At 28.6% G+C, this 22,129-nt stretch overlaps 1 protein-coding gene across 6 annotated transcripts in view; it reads right to left on the bottom strand.

The window, feature by feature from the left end:
- Nucleotides 1–22,129, bottom strand: part of LOC122857589 — a 109,980-nt gene that overhangs the window by 40,113 nt on the left and 47,738 nt on the right. For all 6 annotated transcript variants that reach the window (XR_006374233.1, XR_006374231.1, XR_006374232.1 and 3 more), the window contains one exon: nt 17,197–17,303. Coding sequence is in view for 2 of the 6 variants with exons in the window: in XM_044159837.1 (XP_044015772.1) it covers nt 17,197–17,303 (107 nt within the window). In the remaining 4 variants the exon portion in view is untranslated. The remainder of the gene's footprint in view (nt 1–17,196; nt 17,304–22,129) is intronic.

The following is a 22,129-nucleotide window of genomic DNA, read 5'->3' as shown; positions in this document are numbered from 1 at the left end:
TAAAGGAAAAATGGTAAACTTGATAAATATATATATTTATAATTATTAAGTTTATTATAGTGAATTTGAAAAGGTACTTTTTAGTTTAAAAAATAATTTTTGATTTAAACTAAAAAGTACTTTTTTTTTAATAAGTATAATTCAGAGGCCAGACGACACTTTCAGAGGATATTATCATATCCCAGACAACATATTTTTTTATTCAGTTTTTATCGAAAATTTTCTTACGATTACGGGAAAAATACGGAAAAAAATCCTACACATGCGCAAAGTGGTTAGAAATGGAGTTGAAATATGGAAAAAACGGCTATTTATCGGTTATATATCGTATAGTTACTAAAATTACTGTTAATTTCAAAATTTATTAATATCAATTGATGAACCTCGTCATGGAGAAAAAAATTTTTCGATAATAATTTAGATAATAATTCATAAATTTCAATATATATATATTTTTTTTGCAAATATAATAATGGCAGTCAATAAGACTGTTCGAGTAAAAAAGAAAGTCAAAATAAAAATTTCGATATATTAAATTTTTTTTTTTTTTTTTAAACCGCTAAATTTTTAACTGAGCTACTAGATTTTTTACCCGTGTAGGAGACTACAACACGGCCATGCAACGGCCGATGCATGGCGAAAGGCCGCCATTGATGGGCCACTCATACCCCGGGCCCGGGGCGTTGTACCGTTCTAATATTGCTGCCATTATTGGCCCGTCAATACTTGCCAAGATTGACCTATTACTTGGGAAGTCAGATATTTTTATAAATAAAAAAAAAATATTTTTTTTTTTCAATTGCATTTATAGATTCTCGAGTCCAACGCTGTTTTTTTTATAATAAATGTTATTTTTCCTGCCTCCCGCCGGGCGTGAACTCTCGACCTAATGCCTAAACCTATACTAAACCTATGCTTCAACTAACTGAGCCACGAGCGCGATATATATTTCGGAAGTTTTTTGTTCTCTCGTAGTAATCAAGTTTACTCGTAGACTTGGTAGACTTTATAGAAGATGATTATTCAAATACAAATATATTTTGTAAGCTTGGGCTTTTATATTTTATTTTCTTTTATTGGTTAAATATAAAAAGCGACCAATCTTACTTGTTTAAATTTACCAAAATGAATATGCAATGAAATTTACTTTAAAATATGAATATTGATTATTTAAATTTACCCTGAAATTGAGTGGATGTAAAATAACAATCAAACAGAATTTTATATTTTAATATATGAAAATTATTTGTATTTATTTAAAGTATTATGCCCTAATCATTCATACCAAACACACGCATACTCATACAATATAACCTGACTGGTGATTGAAGTTCTTGATGCCAAATTGATGATGGTGACGATGATTCGTTGGCCTTGGAGTGCTTGGTTGATCAGACCAAGTAAATGTCCAAATATTTGATATTGTGTACGGACCAGCAATGAATATTATTGATGTTGAATAATGCCAGCAATGAATATTATTGATGTTGAATTGATTTTATTTCTTCAACGCTGATGCAACAAGTTTATTTTTGAGTAATGGCGGCGTGATTTATGGAAGGACGCCGTCCTGATTCACGTCGTCTTTTACCAAGTTTTGATTTATTGCTCAGCTTGTTTTAACTGACAATTTTTGTTGTGTACACACTATTCTTGATTTAATTAATGACAATTTGATATTGATTGTTGTTTTATAACAATCAATTAGTTGAAAAATCAGTTTAATATTTATATTCACAATTTCAGTACTTGAATTTATTTGAGTTGGCTTGGCCAACTTAATATTTGCCAGCGTCTTGCTTGCCAGCCAAGGCACAAGTGTAAAAACACAAGGTGCAAGACCGAAGTGCCAGACCGAAGTGAGCGGAGCACACGTTCTCCGTAGCCAAAACTCCACTCTCTCTCTCTCTCTTCTCCGTCTCTTTCTCACTAATTCTCACACTCACGCATCATACTAGGTGGCGCACCATCGAGCAATACTATCTCGCTACAATTTATTCATTCATTTAATTTTAATGCTCCATTGTTGATTTTTTTTTTCTATTGTCTTGTTTTTTATAAGGAATTTTAATTTCCTATTGTTTTCGCTTTTTATCTGGACCCCCCTAACGGTACGACTCAACCCGTTTCGTGGGTTGGAATCAAGTTATTTTAGGGTTAAGTTTTCATGAGGTTACTTCGTGGTTGGATAACTGTTACCTGACGGTTGCAATGTGCGCAAGAATAACTGTCTCTAACCACGTTATATAATGGTTATTCTGAGGTTTTGTGAACTGAATACCAGTTTGCTGTAACCGTTATTTAACCGTTCAATAACTTTAGTTGGATTCCGGTTACGTTGAGGTTTCCCTAACGATATGACCCAATCACTCTCGTAACTTGGAATTAGGTTAGTATGAGGTTTGAAGTTCGGCTTCCGGTTTTATTATATTTTATTGGTTCGAACAAGGTTTATCAACCGTCAACTAACAGTTAGTTCTGATTTGGTTATTTTTAGGTTAAAAAAGGATTTGTTTTCGGTTTTTTTTGCGCACATTCCAACCTCGAGACAGCCGTTTAATAACGGTTCAGAACGGGTTGGACCGTACCGTTAGGGTTGGCCAATGAACGGCAGCCATTAAATGGCTAGCAATGCATTTACCATGAATAGGCTGATGAATGGCCAGCCAATCAGTGCCCAGACGTTGGCCAAGACAAGGCTGCCATCTTGGCAACACAAGAATGGACCGATCGTTTGCCAAGTATATCCCATTAATGGCCCTTGCTTGGCTACCAATTATGGACCGCTGTTCATCGGCCAATGTATGGCCGTCTTTCCATGCTTGGTGATTCCTACACGGGTACTTAGCCGCTAGACTTTTTACTTAGTCTCCGTTATAGCCAAATATATTTTTATCAGCTTAATTTTTCCCTCAGTTACATCTTCTCCTTAGCTAGATTTTTTCCTTAGCTACATTTTTTACTTAGCCGTTTGATCTTTTACTCAGTTTCAGTTATAACTAAACACACAATATCTACATAATTTTACCAGCTTAATTATTCCCTCAGGTACATTTTTTCCTTAGCTAAATTTTCCCTTAGCTATTGTTACGTACCAAGCTAATCAATTTATATTTTCTATGAAATAACAAAAAATAAGAAAAATGTTTAACTAGAAAAATAATATTATAATAATTTGAAAATAATACAAATTAATGAGCCTGATATTCAACTTAATTTTATGAAATCCTTTTGTTTTGTTATTCCCTACAGGGTAACGGGTTAGGAGGGAATGTGTATGATAGTAGATGTACCTTGATGTTAGAATAATCCGAAACCAATATTGTTGAGAGTGTGTCAATCTGGATGGTCGCCTGTTGATGTTGATAGTCTCGAATAATCGAACGGTAAAATAAACTCGAAGCACAGAAAACAACGACCCAGAGAAATGTCACAGTCAATAATTTTATAGTATTAGGAACAGTCAATTTATAAACGGAAAAATAATAATTTAAACACAAAGATTATTTAATTTAAATTCACTTTTAAAATTTTATTTATTAGAAACGTAAAAGTTCAATTGATTTTATTATTTATTTAATTATATTTGATTTCATGAAATTGATTTAAATTTAATTTAGATATTGTCCAAATAAAAGTTGTCGCAAGAGTGAAGCTCCTTCAATTCTAAAATAATTATTCTCATAAAAATTAAATTAAAAAGTAGGAATGATCTTAGGTGGAAACATCTTTGACCAATTATAATTTACCTGTCCCACGATTGTCAGCATTTAATATTTTACTTAAAGAATTATTTGTAACGTCAACGGATGTAAAATATCGAGTAGCTAAGGTGACTTTGAACTACGATTTGCAATAATAATTGGAAATAAAAAATATAATATTGTGAGAAACAAGTAAAATGTTGATTTTGCTAAAATAATCAAAAAATAAAAAGGAAAAATTTTAACTGCTTACTCGGTATTTTATATGCCCTTGAATTTACTAAGTATTTAATTTATTTATTTATTTATTATATTGATAGCAAGACGTAACACTATATTTTTTACTTAGTCTCAATTATAGCCAAACAAACAATACCTACATATTTTTACCAGCCGTTCGGAATATATTAAAAAATTTTATTTGAACTTTTTTTTTTATAATTCATGTGTTTTATCAATCGTTATTATAACATTAGGAACAAAAATCGATATATCGAAATTTTAAAATCATTGATTATTAAAAATTACTGAACAACAATAATTGTATGAAAATAGAAAAAAATGAAATAAAAACAAACAATATTTTTATAAATGAATGAAAAAAATTTGTTTAAATGTGTAGTTATTATTATTTTGTTCAATGACAACAACACGCCGAAGATGTTTACACATAATAAACCCGCGAGTCTAGATGGCTCACAAAATTTTTTTTTTTGTTGTCGAAGTTTGTCAATGTCTGAAATTGTACTTTTCCCCTGTCACTTTTTTTTTTTTTTTACTTTCATCAAAATAGTTAAATTTGCGCTTGTGCTTTTTCATCATAATATATATATTTATTTATTTTATTTTTATATTATCTTTTCTTTCAATTTCTTACTTATTCTTTTCATTCTATATGTACAAACTGCATTCGTGTTTATATATATATATATATATAATAGCCGATGCAAAAAAAATCTACAGCAAAATGTGCGATTCTGTGCTGCATTACCTTTGCTGCTTTCAACTGAGAACCAGAGCTGTATGTATCACAACGACGAAGAAATATGTACGGAATGTAAAAATTTATTTCTATTATTTTTTTGTATACACTGTGAAAAATTTCTTTCAAATTTTAGAAGAACACTTCTTGGCAAAAAATGGTTTAAAATAAAAAAAAAATTATTCATTTTAAATAAAAAATGGTTTTTTTAGAGATACAAAAAATTTTTGTTTTAAATAATAAATTGTTTATAATATTCAGATAGAGTCTTGTTAAAAACGATAAGTGGTTCGCGTCAAGAAGAAAAACTTCTAAACGCAATCCCCACGACTCCTTGACAGAAGCACTATTATGATTATTATATTCCATAAGTTTTTCGTTTCAAACGGCAGGGGGATTTTTTCAAGCCGAAAACTTCTAAAGTTATGCCACATAAAGTTTGATGTAAACGTTGGCTGTTTGTAAACAGACAATTGTCATTTGTTTAAAACGATATACACTGAAAAAACGTTCCCGCTGCAGGCACGGTACGTTCCTGTTGCCGTAGCAGTAAAGTAGACTGCGAAGCGCTGTACTGCTGTGAGAGCAGTACACCCAACTTGGAATTTCTGTACTGCTCTCACAGCAGTACAGCACTGCTGCTGCAGCCGAACATTTTACTGTCGATGAGTTCAGGCGTATTAGCAGTACAAAGAATAGCTGTATGACACGTAAAGACTCATTCGATAAATTAAATGATGTATATATGTATATTATTAATATTAATTATTAATAAATATAATTATATATTACTATTATTATTGAATATGAATTGATTTTAAAATCTTGTATATTATAAAAAAAATATGAATAAACAATATGAAAAAAAATATATTTTATTTGACTATAGAATTAAAAAAAAAAAAAATTACATTTTTAATTTACCGTGTAATAATAATAAATTAACTTATTGAATAAACGAAGAAATTGCATTAACTATAATGATAGCATAAAAATAATATTACATGTTAAATTAAAAATGTAAAAAGTTTAATTTCTAACGTGAAAAATTTTTTTCAAATTTAACATTAAAAGAAATGTTTAATTGAACATTTGAAAAATTCTAAATTTCAATCCTAACCTATAAGTGATGTCAAAGTCGTAAACCGTATATGACCGCGCATACAGATGTGCGCATTCAGTTGCCACAGTGTTTGCTGTACTGCAGCAGTTTACCGAGAATATACGGGTGCTTACTGTGGATTTACATGGACATCCTGCTACTGTAGCTGTCTACCATTACCGGTACAATAGACCGTGCCTGCAGCGGGAATGTTTTTTCAGTGTACTGTTTGTTTCAAATGACAGATGATTCAATAAAAACAATCAAAGTAATGAATTAAGAAAAATTAAATTTTGTTATAAACAAAAAAAGTTTTGAAGGAATCGATGTTTGGTTTGATACAAATGGTTTTTTCTTTTAATCAAACTAATATTCTGTTGGAAATGTTAAAAAAATTTAATTTTTAATTTTTTTTTATATTGAATTATTTATATTGTTATTAAACTTTATCCAACTTTAAGATTGAATTTTTTTTTTTTTTTTTTTTCCTAAACTAAACTACCTGAACGAGGATCGAACCGAGATCCTTTGGGGCGGGAAGCGAGCGCGTTATCCGATTGACCGTGAGATCGAACGTAGAATACGAATTTCAATTCTGTCACATAGAGAATTTTGAAATTGCCGGAAAAAATAATATTTTTTTTTTTGAATAACAATTCAATTAATTAATTCCAAATTCCCTTTAACTCCCTTAATTTATGGAAACGAAAACATTTTATCGGATAACGATTGTCAAAATGGCTCAGTGAGTAGTGTGCAACTTTTAAATTTCCTAATCCCGAGCGTTTGAATCCCGGTCGTAAAGTAAATTATCTCAAGTTAGGTTTTAGTTCAGGTAATGTTTGAGGTCTTTTCTATATGTCAATAGATATCTCGTTGAATATCGTTAGTTAGATTAGTTACATATCGTTAGATAGAAATAGTCATTTTTTTTAATACTAAACTAGTTTATTTCTCGTTATAAGTCCTTTATTGTTCAAATTAGAAAGCTAATCTATCATCATAATCATCATACTGTTTGTATCAAACAGCCAGTGGCAGAAATTGATAAGTTTTTTTCTTGTTTCTGTCCTTCGGCCGTTTGAAACAAGAAGTTTGTATATTATAACAATCATCATAGTGTTCGTAGCAGAGAAACGAGGTTAGCCTTTCCTGTCCTTGATGCAAACCATCTAACCTTTGACACAAAACACCAACTGAATGAAATAAATAAGAGATTTTAAGTGTTACCCCGTAATTTTCTTAATTTTATAATTATATTCTTAACTCTCACTCTTCTCAATAGTACACTGAGAAAAAAAATGTCTGCATTCAAGAGAAAAGTTGCTACAAAATAGCATAATAATGCTTGAAAGTTTTAGGCGTTGATTTTTAAAAAAATGTATTAATTTGAGCAGAATATTTTTTAATTCAAAAAAATTATTTGCTTTAATTTGAGACAGTTTTTTTTTTATTTAAGAGAAAAGAGAATTAATTCAAGAGAAACTTTGCTAAAAAAAAAGCAAGTATATCTTTTAAATCAAGCGAATAACCCGAGTAGAAATCTGGTCAGGCTAGCCTGATTTGACTTCAAGTCTTGATTACGACTTCATCAATGTTCCCCTAACACGTGAAGCCTGACCAAAATTTGATCAAGATGCTTGATTAAAGATAACTTGATCAAGATTGGATCAAGGAAACCTTAACTCATTCTTATTAAGGCCAGCCTGTTCAAGAATTGATCAAAACTAAACATACATTATACATTTCGATACTTGTATTTTTTTCAAGTGCATCTTGATCAAGATTGGATCAAGGAAACCTCAACTTATCCTTATTAAGGCCAGCCTGATCAAGAATTGATCAAGAAAACCTTAACTCATCCTCAATAAAGCCAGCCTGATCGAGAAATGATCAAGAAAACTTTCAATCATCCTTAATAAGGCCAGCCTGATCTAAACTTGATCATGAATTGATCAATTAATATATATTTTGTTACTTGTATTTTCTCCAAGATTATCTTGATCAAGATTCGATAAAGGAAACCTTAACTCATCTTTATTAAGGCCAGCTTGATCAAGAATTCATCAAAGAAACCTTAACTCATCCTCAATAATGCCAGCCTGATTCAAACTTGATCAAGAATTGATCAATTAGTATACATTTTGGTACTTGCATTTTTTCGAAATCATCTTGATTAAGATTGGATCAAGAAAACCTTTACTCATCTTTATTAAGGCCAGCCTGATCAAGAATTGATCAATTAATATATGTATATTTCAGCGGTCGTATTTTTTTCAAGATCACGATCAAGATTGGATCAAGAAAACCTTGACTTATCCTTAATAAGACCGGCTTGATCCAAACTTGATCAAGAATTGAGCGATTATTATCTTTCGGTACTTGTATTTTTTTATTATTCAATCCATTTATTGTTACAATTATATCGATTTTTCACTGATAAAATAATTTCAATTTCTTCATCACAGGCGATTTTAACTCGAATGAATTCATGCAAAATAATACACCAAGTAGAAAATTAACGCGTCCCTAGCGAAAATGCCGATAGTCGGATTGTGCACTGATCTCATACAAAAACGACACAAAACCGACATACGACTATAAGAATTTCTAAGTCACAAAAATAAATAGTAAGAAGCATTTAAAAAATAAAATATTATGTCTAAAAATTTCTAAATAAAATTTTTATAATTTGAGACACATTAGAATTTTTTTTAAATAATTTTTTTATTGAAAAAACTCAATTCTGTTTATGTGTTAAAAGTGAGGTTAGCTGTCAGAATCATCTGTACACGACTGTGAGATTTTACAATTCTCATACAATTCCGACACACGACTGTGAGAATTGTAAATCCGACACAATTCCGACACAAATCCGACAGACGTACGACAGTATATTTTTATTTTGTATTTAATATAAAAAAAAATCATTTTGTTAATAAAAATTTTTGTTCAATATTAAAGTTATAATATTTTAATAATGTTAGGCATATTAGATTTTTTTTTTCTGAATAAATTTTGATAAAAAAAATAATTGGAATCGTCTGTGAGAATTTGCGATTTGCAAAAATTTTTGTTTAATAATAAAATTATAATCTTTTAATAATTATAGGCATTTTTTGGTTTTTCTTCAAAACTAATACATTTAATCAGTTTCCCACGTATTTGGTATTTTTGTAACTCGAATGTATTTGGTTTCCCATGTTTCCAATTATTTTTTTTGTCAAAATTTATTCAAAAAAAAAAAAAAACTAATATGCCTAAAATTATTAAAATATTATAACTTTAATATTGAACAAAAATTTTTATTAAAAAAATGCTTTTTTTCATATTAAATACAAAATATAAAAATATACTGTCGTACGTCTGTCGGAGTTGTGTCGGAATTGTGTCGGATTTACAATTCTCACAGTCGTGTGTCGAAATTGTGTCGGAATTGTGTGAGAATTGCAAATTCTCACAGACGATTCCAATTATTTATTTTGTCAAAATTTATTCAAAAAAAAAAAAATCTAATATGCCTAAAATTATTAAAATATTATAACTTTAATATTGAACAGAAATTTTTATTAATAAAATGCTCTTTTTTTATATTAAATACAAAATAAAAATATACTGTCGTACGTCTGTCGGATTTGTGTCGGAATTGTGTCGGATTTACAATTCTCACAGTCGTGTGTCGGAATTGTGTGAGAATTGTCAAATCAGTCGTGTACAGATGATTCTGACAGCTAACCTCACTTTTAATACATAAACAGAATTGAGTTTTTTCAATAAAAAAATTATTAAAAAAAAATTCCAATGTGTCTTAAATTATAAGAATATTATTTAGAAATTTTTAGACATAATATTTTATTTTTTAAATGCTTTTTACTATTTATTTTTGTGAGTTAGAAATTCTTATAGTCGTGTGTCGGTTTTGTGTCGTTTTTGTATGAGATCAATGCACAAACCGACTGTCGGATTGGTGTCGGATCGGTGTCGCCATTTTCGCTAGGGGTGCATCAATACTGTCTGAATTCTGTGATATACTTGGATTACAGCAAAACAACAATATAAAAGATGCTAATGGTAATATATTGGATCTCATCTTTACAAAGACAAGAAGTGATACAAATTGTTGTCTAAATTGTCGCGTGAAATTAGCTGATGAATTAATAGTTAACATAGATGACCAACATCCTCCACTTACTGCAGCTATAACAGCTAAAATATCTAATCAGAACATAGTAACCAACCAACTGGCAATAATCAATAATATAGAACATGTCAACATTATAAAATACAATTACAAGAACTTAGACTATGATGAACTAAATTATTTCTTGTCATATGTCAATTGGTCAGACATGTTAACAGCCAATGATGCGGATGAAACAGTTGATATATTCTACAATCTAATATACCACACAATAGGTCAAGTAACACAACCAATTAAACACAACAATCATTCATATAACAATAAAGAAAACTTTCCCCCGTGGATGACAACAGACATAATACAAAAAAATAAACTAAAAAACAAACTACATAAAACTATGAAGTTGAAAAATGATGAGTTGTACCTATACCCAAAGACAATATGGACAAAGTAAATCCAGGTAGTTACAGACCACTGTCGATTATCAATGGCACTGCTAAAGTAATTGAAATTTACCTATATAATACAATTTATAACTACTTTAAAACTATGCAATCGGTTAATCAACGTGGATTTATTAAAGGTAGATCAACAATTACTAACCTATTAACATTAACTACATTTGTCCATAATGCTACATCAAAGGGTAACCAAGTGGATGTGATATATACTGACTTCACCAAGGCATTTGACAAAGTCAATCATGAAAAATTAATTTTGGCCATTGAAAAGATAGGTGTACCTCCTAATTTGTTAGTACTACTTAAATCATATCTAACAAGTAAAAAAAATTACGTGACAATTGATGGACATCTTTCGAAACCTTTTGAACCAACCTCAGGAGTACCTCAAGGTTACAACCTTGGGCCATTATTGTTTGTAATATTTGTCAACAATCTTACAGATAACTTAAAGTGTCAAGCACTAATGTATGCTGATGACACTAAGTTATTCATGGAAATATCATCTCTTAACAATTGTATTGAGCTACAAGAATCCTTAAATATATTCGATAAAAGATGTCAAGACCTTGGCTTGGCATTTAATGTAAGCAAATTTATGGTAAATACCTATAAAGGAAATAGAGAAAGAACCATTATTTATGACTATTTAATAAACAAACAAAAGATTAAACGTCACACAATATGCAGAGATCTTGGTGTGTATATTGATGAAAAATTAAATTTCAACTTACACAACCAAAAAGTAATATCAAGTGTTAGAAGTACTGTTGGATTTATCATCAGAACGACAGAAATTTCAAAAACACTAATGCAATAAAGGTATTATATTTTGCATATGCAAGGTCAAAAATTGAGTATGCATCACTTGTTACTTCTCCAACAACAAAATACTACATACTAGCATTGAAAAAGGTCCAAAGATTCTTCCTTAAATATATACAATACAAACAGACTGGTGTCTATCCACAAAGAGGGACAGAGTACAGTCTGTTACTAAAAAATACTTCATTTGATGAACTATCACTTAGAAGAACAATAGTTGCAGCAACGTACTGTATACAACTCATACAAAATTCGATAGACTGTCCATACTTAAAAAATCAATTACCAACTATTGCACCATTTGGGAATAAAAGAAAGTATATACCGATTCAACTACCACTGATTAAAACAACTTTTGATAAGCCATCTCCAATAAATAAGATGGTGATGAGTTTGAATTATATTTACAACACCAAAGATGGCAAAGTCAACTTCATTGAAAGAGTTGATAACTATAGAATCAACTGCATGATTAACTTCATCAAATAAAAAGAACACTATTAATCAAAATGAAATTAAATAGAAAAAATAAAAAAGAAGAAATAAAATAAAAAATAAAAAATAGAGTTAAAATTAAAATTAAGAAAGAATAGTTATGTATAATCACAACTAATCATAAATCTCTTGCTGTTTGTTGTTGTTCTTTCTTCTTTTTATATCTTAATAAATAAATGAATAAAAATAATAACAAAAAAGAAAAGAACAAGAAATAAAAAAAATAAAAAAATAAAATAAAAATAAACATCTAATCTAAAAGCTAAAGAAAAGAATTATAAATAGTTTCTAAGTATCAATTCTGTAATAAGTATGTAATACTGTTAAATTGAATTAAATAAATAAATAAATAAATAAATAAATAAATAAATAAATAAATAAATAAATGTCTTCTTGGAATATTTCATACATAAAAAATAAAAAATAAATTTTATTTCAAGAAGATTTTTTTTTGTGTTAAAAATTGTATGATTTTGTAAAGATTTGTAAATAATAATTGTAAAGATTTTTCAAATAAATGATATTAATTCAAGCTGTTTAGTGTTAAATAATTCAAAATAAAAGTCAGTACCTAGCTAACCACGAATTTCTGGAAACGATTTCTGAATATAATTTCTATCAATAATAAAAAGTAAATATAAATTAATAATTAATGAGATTAATGAGAAAAATTTATACAATACTATTAATTTAATCTATAACTTCCTTAAATAAATCGACTTACCCATTAAATTAAATTGAATGTCGCTTAATTTTAGCAAATTTCGTCTTGATTAGATCGCTTTTTGTTTGAAATTGATTTTTAATTTTTTTAAATTAATCCATAACTATCTCAAATGAAACAACTCACCCATTCAATTAAATTAAATGTTGCTTAATTTTAGCAACTTTTGTCTTGATTAGATCACTTTTTGTTTTAAATCAATTCATAATTTTTTCAAATTAATTTATTTATCTTTTGTATAAAAACAATTTTCTATTAATTGAATTAATATTATCCCTAAATTGAACGACTTACCCATTAAATAGAATCAAATGTCAGTCAATTGTAGCAACTTTTGTCTCTACTAGACTGCTCATTCGCTTACTTTAAGGGATATGCTTGCTTTCTTTTTAGCAAAGTTTCTCTTTAATTAATTCTCTTTTCTCTTAAATAAAAAAAAAACTGTCTCAAATTGAAGCAAATAATTTGCTTAAATCAAAAAATATTTTGCTAAAATTAATACATTTTTTTTCACCAAAGCCTAAAACTTTCAAGCAAAATTTTGCTATTTTTTAGCAACTCTTCCTCTTAGTGTATCTTTTGAAAAACTGCCGATACATTTAGAAAATCAAGTGCCATCCCTTGATGTGGTGCAAATTGCCTTGTTATTTTCACGTCATCAATTTTAGTTATTTTTCCTTGAAATTCACAGGGCACCATGATATGAAAAAAAAAAATTTTGTGAGTCATCTAGACTCGCGGGTTTATTATGTGTAAGCATCTTCGGCGTGTTGTTGTAATTGAACAAAATAATAATAAGTACACATTTAAACAAATTTTTTTCATTCATTTATGAAAATATTGTTTGTTTTTATTTTATTTTTTTCTATTTTCATACAATTATTGTTGTTCAATAATTTTCAATAATCAATGATTTTAAAATTTCGATATATCGATTTTTTTTTCCTAATTTTATATTGACGATTGATAAAACTCATTAAGTAGAAAAAAAAGTTCAAATAAAATTTTTTAATGAATTCCGAATATTTTTCGAGTTATCGATATTTTTCTGGTATTGGTGGTTATTTGTTTCGTAATTGTTAATATAATAGAGCTGAGGAAAAGAAGTAGCTAAGTAAAATATTTTAGCTGGTAAAAATATGTAGGTATTGTTTGTTTGGCTATAATTGAGACTAAGTAAAAAATATAGCTAACGAAACATTTAGCTAAGAAAAAGATGAAGCTGAGAGAAAAATTAAGCTGGTAAAATTATGCAGATATTGTGTGTTTAGCTATAATTGAGACTAAGTAAAAGATTAAGCGGCTAAGTAAAAAAATGTAGGGGAATAAAAAATCTAGCTAAGGAAAAAATCTAGCTAAGAAGAAGACGCAGCTGAGGTAAAAATTAAGCCGGTAAAATTACAAAGTTATGGTGTGTTTGGCTATAATTAAGACTAAGTAAAAGATCAAGTGGCTAAGTAAAAAATGTAGCTATAAAGAAAAAATCTAGCTAATCTAGCGGTTTTTGGAAAAAATTAAAAAATTTTAATATATCGAAATTTTTATTTTGACTTTCTTTTTTACTCGAAGAGTTTTATCGACTGCCATTATTATATCTGAAAAAAAAATATTTATATTTAAATTTATTAATTATTATCTGAATTCTTATCGAAACATTTTTTTCTCCTTGACGAGCTTTATTGATTGATATAAATAAATTTTATAATTAATCGTTATTTTGATAACTATACGATATATAACCGATAAATAGCCGTTTTTTCTATACTTCAACTCGAGTTTTAACCACTTTGGTCTTGTGCAGGAATTTTTCCCGTATTTTTCCCGTAATCGTGAGAAAATTTTCTATAAAAACTGAATAAAAAAACATGTTGTCTGGGATATGATAATATCCTCTGAAAGTGTCGATATATTAGATTTGTATTTGTTTTATTAATATTTTTTTATTTTTATTTATATTAATACGTCTTTACTCTTATACGCCGTGTAACATACATTACAGCACCTCGATAGTTCAGTTCCCAAACTATATTTTACAAACACTATCTCGCATTTAGTATGCTCAACGAACTTGAATAATTTAAAATCAATAAATATCGACAGATAAAATATCATATGTAGTTGAATCCTAATAATATCGATATTGAAACTTTGAATATCACTGTGTTTTTTCATACGTAATACATTATACTTATTAAAAAAGGCACTTTTTAGTTTAAATCAAAAATTATTGTTTAAACTAAAAAATACCTTTTTTAATACACTATAATAAACATAATAATTATGAATATAAATATTTATCAAGTATACCATTTTTCTTTTACTTTGATTAAAACAGTATAAATAAATTATATTGTAAAATCATCGTACAATTACAATAATATTTTTCTCTTCTAAACTAACACATCAATGTCTATTTTTCTTTTTTTAAAACATAAAATTAGTCAGTATTATAAATAAATTATTATTGTATAATAATTCAATATTATGTTTTCAATATAGGAAATATTATTTTATATGAACAATAATAATAGGTATATTAATCTTGTAAATGAAAAATACTTGCATATGCATGTATATATAATATATATGTACAATATGAACTTTACTCCGCCTAACAAATGCAAGTATAACTAATAAATACAAATAAAATACTTGTATATTACAACGGCGCATATATATATATAATAATAAATAAATTAAATACACATACTCGCATTTAAATACTCGTAATAAATACTATATACTCGTATAAATACTCGCATTTAAATTCATCTATACTACAGAACGCCTGATGGTAACAGTTACCGACCGATTACCATGGCGCTGCAAGGCACAATGTAGGCTGACAGAAAATGGATTCCTGCCCAGATCCGTTACCGGATCTGACGTCTAAATTCTATGTTTTTTTCTTTTACTCCATACCCAACCCGCGCCTAAAGATGTTTACACATCAAAAAAACCTGATTTTCTCAAGGCATGACTTATTTGACTTTATCATTGTTGCCGTGGTTCTTTCAATCACTCGGTTTTTTTTTTCTTTATCACGTGGTGCTTTTTTTTCTTAACTACTACCTGTTCTAAGTGATTCAATTTGTAGAAATAATTAAATTAATTTATTAAAAAACTATAAGCAGATGGCTAAAGAAAAGATAAAACTCGTGAAATCGTGTTGAAGTTCTAATTTATTCTCAAAATATTTGGTGATCTTTTAATGAAAGAAAAAAAATATAAGTAGTAGCATGTAATTCATTTTTATAAATTAAAATGTCTGAGGACAAGCAGTAGCTGAAGAAAAGATGTATTGAAATGAATTAATCAGAAATCTCTATCAAATCGTTAGTTATATTTGCCAAAAAAAAAAAATCAAAATATTTTCTGGTAATGGCTGAGGAATTAATTTAGATTTGAACACAATTTATTTAGTCTCATTCTTCCCTTAGCCGTTTCCCGAAATAAATTGAAATATATCAATTAATGGATTAAATTTTATTTTTTGAATAATTTCATTCTTTTGACTCTTTTTTCATTAATTTATGTCTCGATCAATCTCATTTATTAATAAAAAAATTTTTTTTCTATGTTCATTGAAGGTCATTTTTAATACAGATGAAATTTTTTCTCCTTTTATGTTAACACGCGATGGCTTAGGGAATTCAGATACACACCAGCATTTAGAAGATAGGTTTTTATTGGTTTAGGTAGATGTAGGTTCGAGTCACTGTCGAGACACTTAATGACAAAAAAGAAATATTTATTAAGCGCGCATACTGCTTGTATTTATATGGATAAACAGACGCGCGAGCTTAGGCGTTCACGAGAGAAGGGGCCGAAGACCACGCATATATAGTCCTAACGGCAACTCGCAATTTGTTGTTAAATTAATAACTCGGTAAATAATTAATAAAAATATCTAAAAATTCGTATAAAACTTCTTGATATACTGCTCAACAATATTGCCACTGACAAGTTACTCAGTTTTTAAATTTCTTCGACTCTTTTTTCATTCAAAGTTAGACAGATTGAATTTTTCCTCGACGTTAAACAATCATATAATAAAAATTAAACAATATGAATAAATGAGTTTTTTGCTCATACTGTTGTAATCGACAGCTTATAATGAAGCTACAGTCAAAAATTCAAGTCGATTTATTAATTTTTAAAGAAGTTGTCACGAGTTATATGATTAAAAAAAAGTATTTTTTTCAAAAAAAAAATTTTGTTTTTATTTTTTATCACGTTAACTAATTATTATTTAAAAAAATTTATTTTACGAAAAATATGTATTTTTCAATTCTATTAACGGCTGTATTTTTTATTTTTCTGATTTATCAATTTTACTTTTTCTTATTTTCCACCCACCGAAACATAGCGTTTTCTTGTCTTCGAGCGCTCGACTGGTTATTGCATCCGGACCCTCAATTGTAAGAAAGCTAATCGATGGAGGTACTCCCTTAAGTTCTTCAAATAATTTTTTTTCTCTTCTTTCATTGGTTACCCCGAGATTTTTTCGGTCGGCCACTGAGATAATGTCATTAGTCACAAGGCTTAATGGAGTCGAAATATATCAAGAGGTTACCGACGTTTGGAGAAAATAGGTGGTGGTCATGAATTCCGACGACTCAGGGTTACACTCAGATTTTATAACAATTCGTTATTTTTTTTTCCAACGAATCTTCTGTCCGTGCATTTATCAATTTCAAGTAAATAAAAAGAGTTAGAACTAACACACTCTGAAACTTCAGTAAAATCTGAAAATACTTACTCTGATGGATTTTTCCTTTCTGGTTCTACTACATAAAGCTGGGTAGTAAGGGAAGGTCTTCTCATCGCTATACGCCCAGGCAATAAATCTCGTTGACTGACGCTGTCCTGAAATAAACATACAAATTATTCAAACATAGGTGCTTATATCAATAAGGGAGGTTATACGCCGATAACATCCAACTGAGGCATGTGCATCTCCTTTTTTCTCTACTAAATTTGACATTGATCTTCTCTCCCTACGTAGCACATATTTTTTTCGTGCAATGAATCTAGACTTGTTCACTTTCATGCATTGATGTCAAACTCCTACGCAACTTCCGTGATGCCTGTCCATCATAACAGATTCTTCCACAGCTGGACATCACTCATAGTCCAGGGAATAAAGCTAAAATCCAATCATGTGTTTTTAGAATTTGAAAAAAATTGAGTTGATATCACGTATTGGAGGAAATTCGAGACTATAAATTTTTTTTTGAAGGTAGAAACAAAATAGAAACAGTTAAAAAGAAAAAGAATATTTATTTTAAATCATTCAACTTGATGATTTATTGATCAAGATTTGACCAGGATCACTTGATCAGGTTGTGATCAAGATAGTTGTTTTTTGAAAATTTCGATTATTTTAATTGTTATTAATAAAAGAATTTTTTGCCAGTGTTATAAAAAAAAAATCAGTTCTATTAATCTGCTGTAAGGAATTAAATAATTTTTATACAGTATATGAAAAAGAGACCGGTCTTTTCGAAGAAATTAAAATAATAAATTTAATTCAAAAATTAGCATAGATATTAACAATTTTTATAAACAAATAAAAATTCTAATACTTTCTCCCTCGTTTTTTACATTTTTTCATTCTACCTTTTTTATTGTCCATTTTATTACGCAACTTTTCACGTTAGAAAAACTCATTAACATCAAGATTTGAAGAAATTATCAATATTTTTCCAGTGCGTCGCGCGACAATTAGTAAGAAAACTACTGCGCGCGAAGCCCGGTGTGCACGTATAGATCAGTCAGGTTTATATTACAAATTATAACGTAATGACAAGTCTTCAATATTTTTTTTTTTAAAGTTCGAATAAATTTGACAATGATAATAATTAATACAGTTCATCATTAATAATGATGAAAAAAATAAAGTTAAAATAATGATTCATGCACGTATGGATCAGCAGTCCAATTCACAGGGCATTACAATTTAGGGCTTTTTTCCTCCACTGACGGCGCTTTTGTAGAGCTTTTGTATGTGAAATCTATATAAAAAAAATTTTACAAGCGCCATCACCGGCAAAAAAAAAGCCCTAAATTGTAAAAAATTTGACCTGTGAATTAGACTGCAGTCAGGTTTGGCAAATATGCAATATCGAAATTAATATTCAAATAAGGAAAAGTTAGTGTGGTTACTACGTTATGGTTACTACCTTTATCGAAAACGTCATTATATTAATTGATATTACTTAATTGAAATAATATATAGATATAAATATTGTATGAAATATAAATATTTATATGAATAGTTGAACATAAATTGCTTATTTAGATATTAAATTATTGATACATCTTTTACTTCGTATTAATTAATGCAATCATACCTCGTTATTAAATATGAATATATTGAGCTTAATAAAACGCTGTAATATGACTTTCGATCTAGAAACAACACAACTCAAATAGAATGATTGTCAAGAATAAAATAACGTAGCAACCATACAACACGTAGCAACGTGTTAGTTGGAGAAATAAAATATTAAAATATTAGTTATAAACAAATGCTAAAAAATTTCGACCAATCACATCACAAATAAAAAGCGGTCAAGTGTTCTTTTTATAATAGGAAATACAAAGTATGAGATGTATTAATAAATTAGTAATTAAATAAAGAAAAGTTAGTATGGTTACTACGTTATGGTTACTTCCTTTTTCAAAAACGTCATTTTTTTAATTGATATTATTAAATTGAAATAATATATAGATATAAATATTGTATTAAAGATGAATATTTATATGAATAAGTAAACGTAAATAAATAATATAATAATTTGATCAAATGACATTTCTGTTCATTACGAAAATTATTATTGATTATTCACTTAAAATATATGTAGTTATGCATAACAATGAAAAATAATGAAATTGTTTGATGAAAATCATAATTATGATGAAGGAAATAGTTATACTAAAAATACACAATAATATTGATGAAAAAAGAATTAATAAAGTTGTTCAAAAACAAGAGACTGCCGGGGATATATGTCTTTTAAGTTCGTGTGTGTAACGTCATTGATTTATAGTCAAGTCCATATCTTTTGATTGAGCAATCGAAAAAAAAAAATAACAACAGTTTGACTATATAAATCGAGGTTCCTTGTTTCAAATGAGCCTATTATCGGATTTTTCGGTGCACGGAAAAAAATTTTTAGCTGCAGTCACGAGGCGTTTGGATAGTTAAAAAAGGATAGTTGATTTAATAATCTAGCCCGATATATGAAAAAGACAATCGGTTAGTTATTCCAGCCGACTGGATAGCTAGCGTGGCTAACCAGCTCGTCAGGTTCGACATAATCTCAATGTCAACCGCTGTTGTGTTCATAACCTCTCTTTATTGACAGATGCACCAAATTATTATTAACAATGACTAAATTAATCCATATAGTTATTAAAAATTTAGCATAAGATTTTGTATTCAAGTTGGCGTTTATTTGGTGCATCAAATTTAGTATAAAATTAATTAGATAATAATTTTAAAAATTAGTAAATGTACATTAATATATTGTTTGTACTTCGTATGTCTATATACTTATAGTTATGCATATACGCAATCCTAAATAGCTACTACAGCGATACCAGCTTGTCAGGCTTTGGATAGCTACCACAGCTATGTAGCTAATGTAACGAGTAGGCACGCTGTTTTCACAAGAATAGTAACCTGTCAAATGTGGATTGCCAAAATAACAATCCTCTGCTAACTATCCAAAGGTTAGTTAGCCGTGGATAGGAGAGACAGCTATCCAGCTCGTTGCTGCAGCTAAAAATTTTTTACAGTGTGCATTATTTAAGAAGATATAAATATATGATAAACCGGCCCCCCGTTTTTTTGTAAAAAATAAATTTCTGTCGATTTTGTCGATATTTGAAGTTTTTACCAAGTTGGCGTCCTGTATCTGATAAATTCGCCCGAGAATATTGGTTGGTCATCCTGCTCTATCTGATTAGCAGTATGTCATATGGCAGCGAAAGTTTAAAAATGCTGCGCGCACCATACCTTGTTTTTTATCATTTCCTGTGATTTCTAGGGCCTCTCATTATTTTTACTAATCAAAATAATAGTTGTATGAAACGACTCATGTTAAAGATTGTAAGTACATTAGTCAACAAATTAACATTGGCAAGCACAACTGTAGTTGCATACGCTGGTTATTGCGCAGGATTGTTTTGCCAATATTTTTGAATCTTTGCTGTGATCTGCGATACTGCAAGGCAGTATTGAACGTATGACATTATCAGACATTATCGTCAAACTATCCAACGCTGAACACTGCCTCAAAATATTGCGGGAAAACGTTTGGATATTGCTTTATATTTTATTGTTGTGTGTGTGCTACTACGAAGTTGCCATATTTTATTAAAGAAAAAAACCAATCAACGAATTTTGAACTCTTCAATTGTCAGTATTTGTAATCATTGTTGAAATAATACATATACAATAATAATACATAATACATAAATAACAGTATTTTATAAGAATATTATTGATACATAGTGTATTAGCTTTCAGTGTCTGTACTTTTTACCAAGTTGAACCCAGATGCGATCTGAAATACTTCTGTGAATCTCCAGTCAGTATTTCAGATCACAGTGTGATAAAAACTATTCATCAATCAACTAGTTATTGAATTTGTAGCTATTGTTGAAATAATATTTATAAAATAATTATAAAATAATAATATTTATTGATGATAGTAATATATAGAGCTTTTAGTGCCCCTAATTTATACAAAGTTAAATCTCGATGCGATCTGAAATACTTCCACGAATTCCCAGTCAGTATTTTAGATCATAGTGACAAAAATTATTTACCAATCAACTAGTTGATAAATTTCTAGCTATTGTTGGAATAATATTTATAAAATAATAATAATATTTATTGACAATAATAATATATAGAGCTTCTAGTGCCTGTACTGTTTACCAATTTTTTACTCGCCACGATCTGGAATACTTCTGAGAGATATCCATGGCATTATTTTAGATCGCAGCAAGAAAACAATTGGTGTAAATACCGAAAAACCTAGCTTCAGACAGTATTTTAGATCGCAGTAAAGTGACTATTGATAGATGGCGTAAGACACCTGCGTGCGCCGTTTGTTGATAAATTTTTTAAAAAGATGCCTTCGTAATGGTAAATTAACGGCCTTGCCACTAAAATCAGTATCAGTCTGAACTATATAAATTTCTAATGGATTTCTTATTTTTTTATTTCACTTATATTTTTAAAATTATTTTTTTATTTTTTTGGTAATACAATCATTTATGAATTGATTGATTATTTTTACTTTTAAGCTGAATGTTTAAACAAAAGAAGTTAAATAATATACAAAATTAAAAAATATAATTTTTGTAAAAAACAAACTCGTTAAAGTTGTTCTTTACGTTAGCTTAGTACTACTGTATATACTGAATTTCTATTCAATTTAACAAAAAAAAATAAAAAATTCAAACAAACGATGATAAATAATTTAGGAGAATTAAAGCTGCCTGTGTTTGAAAAATAAAATCGAAATAAAAAAATATCACGTTTTTTCCTTATTACACAAACAAACTTTAACGCCGCGGTTTTCTTCACAATTCTAAGATTAGGTTTTTCAGACGAAAACTTTCCAGCAAAGATGCAATTTGATGATCATCAATCTCACTATTTTGCATATATCTTG

This window comes from Aphidius gifuensis, linkage group LG5, assembly GCF_014905175.1.
Source record: "Aphidius gifuensis isolate YNYX2018 linkage group LG5, ASM1490517v1, whole genome shotgun sequence".
In the NCBI taxonomy this organism is placed as follows: Eukaryota; Metazoa; Arthropoda; class Insecta; order Hymenoptera; family Braconidae; genus Aphidius; species Aphidius gifuensis.
This window is presented reverse-complemented; position numbering and strand designations above follow the sequence as displayed.